The sequence below is a fragment of the Frankliniella occidentalis genome, unplaced genomic scaffold (genome assembly GCF_000697945.3).
Source record: "Frankliniella occidentalis isolate FOCC.00 unplaced genomic scaffold, Focc_3.1 Scaffold56, whole genome shotgun sequence".
Taxonomy (NCBI): Eukaryota; Metazoa; Arthropoda; class Insecta; order Thysanoptera; family Thripidae; genus Frankliniella; species Frankliniella occidentalis.
The window spans coordinates 1,122,484-1,123,411 of record NW_026267186.1 but is presented as its reverse complement, the minus strand read 5'-3'; the positions used below and the strand labels follow the sequence as shown (position 1 = coordinate 1,123,411).

Below are 928 nucleotides of genomic sequence, written 5' to 3'. Positions count from 1 at the left end.
CCCTTCCCCACCCCCTCCCCCTCGTCGTCATCATCCCCTCAAAAGCGGACTCACCCGCCCGAATCTGGACATGTAGTTGGTGACGATGTTGGCGGCACAGTTGTACTCGCGGGCGCAGTCCTGGTAGGCTGTGAACAAAGTGAGCAACATTCGGTTAAAATTTTCAGTAACATCGTACAGTGCCAGGCGTCTGAAAACCCGCCATCGTTGTCACTCTCGAATTGACGAGGGTCGTCCCTCTTCCGCTCGCTACACAGCCGTGCGGGTGGGTGGCCTACCCCTCACGGCGCCATGTGGAGGCTAGCTGCGCCGACGGACCGTGCCCGTGTTGTTTTTGTCGTAGACGCTACTATTTCGAGCCGAGCCAAAAAACGTGCAGAAGAAGGTATAGTTGTTTGATGGAAGCTATTATTAAGTGTTTCGCCCTTTTAGGCCGGCGGGGGAGAGCGGACTTGAGCCGCGCCGCCATGCCAGGAGGAGGGCGGAACAGGCTGTCGCGGTAATTATATTAACGTTTATGAAATTGTTGGTTCCTCTGTCTGCTGCTCCGGGCGGCCGGGCCGACCTAGAATCCTTCCTCCTCCTGCTCCTGGAGCTCTCCCGGGCAGCCTCTCCCGGGCAGCCTCTCCAGTGGCAGCGGCGCTCTCCTCTCCCGGCTCTCGGCTCTCCTCCCCGCCGACTCCAATCAGCCCGTAATTACAGACGAGGCCCTGGCCCCCCTGCGCTCACCTCCGGCCCGCTCGGGGTCGTCCTCGGGGAACACCGGCTTGCCCGCGTCCGCCCAGTACACCCGGGAGATGTAGAAGGGCCCGCAGTAGCCCTTGGAGCAGCCCACCGTCGCGTTGCAGCCCGTGATGGAGAAGCAGAGGCAGCGCAGGCACGCCGCGTTCAGGTTGGACACGAACACCTCTGCAAAAAAAGCAAAAAA

General features: G+C 60.7%; 1 protein-coding gene across 1 annotated transcript in view; it reads right to left on the bottom strand.

Annotated features, from left to right (window-relative positions):
- The window catches only part of LOC113202584 (uncharacterized), a gene marked incomplete at its 5' end in the record, with an annotated part of 2,951 nt that extends 2,026 nt beyond the window's left edge, over nt 1–925 (bottom strand). The window contains 2 exons of the mRNA XM_052267620.1: nt 51–128; nt 730–925. Coding sequence (XP_052123580.1) covers nt 51–128; nt 730–925 — 274 coding nt within the window. The remainder of the gene's footprint in view (nt 1–50; nt 129–729) is intronic.
- Between the last annotated feature and the right edge of the window lie 3 nt (nt 926–928).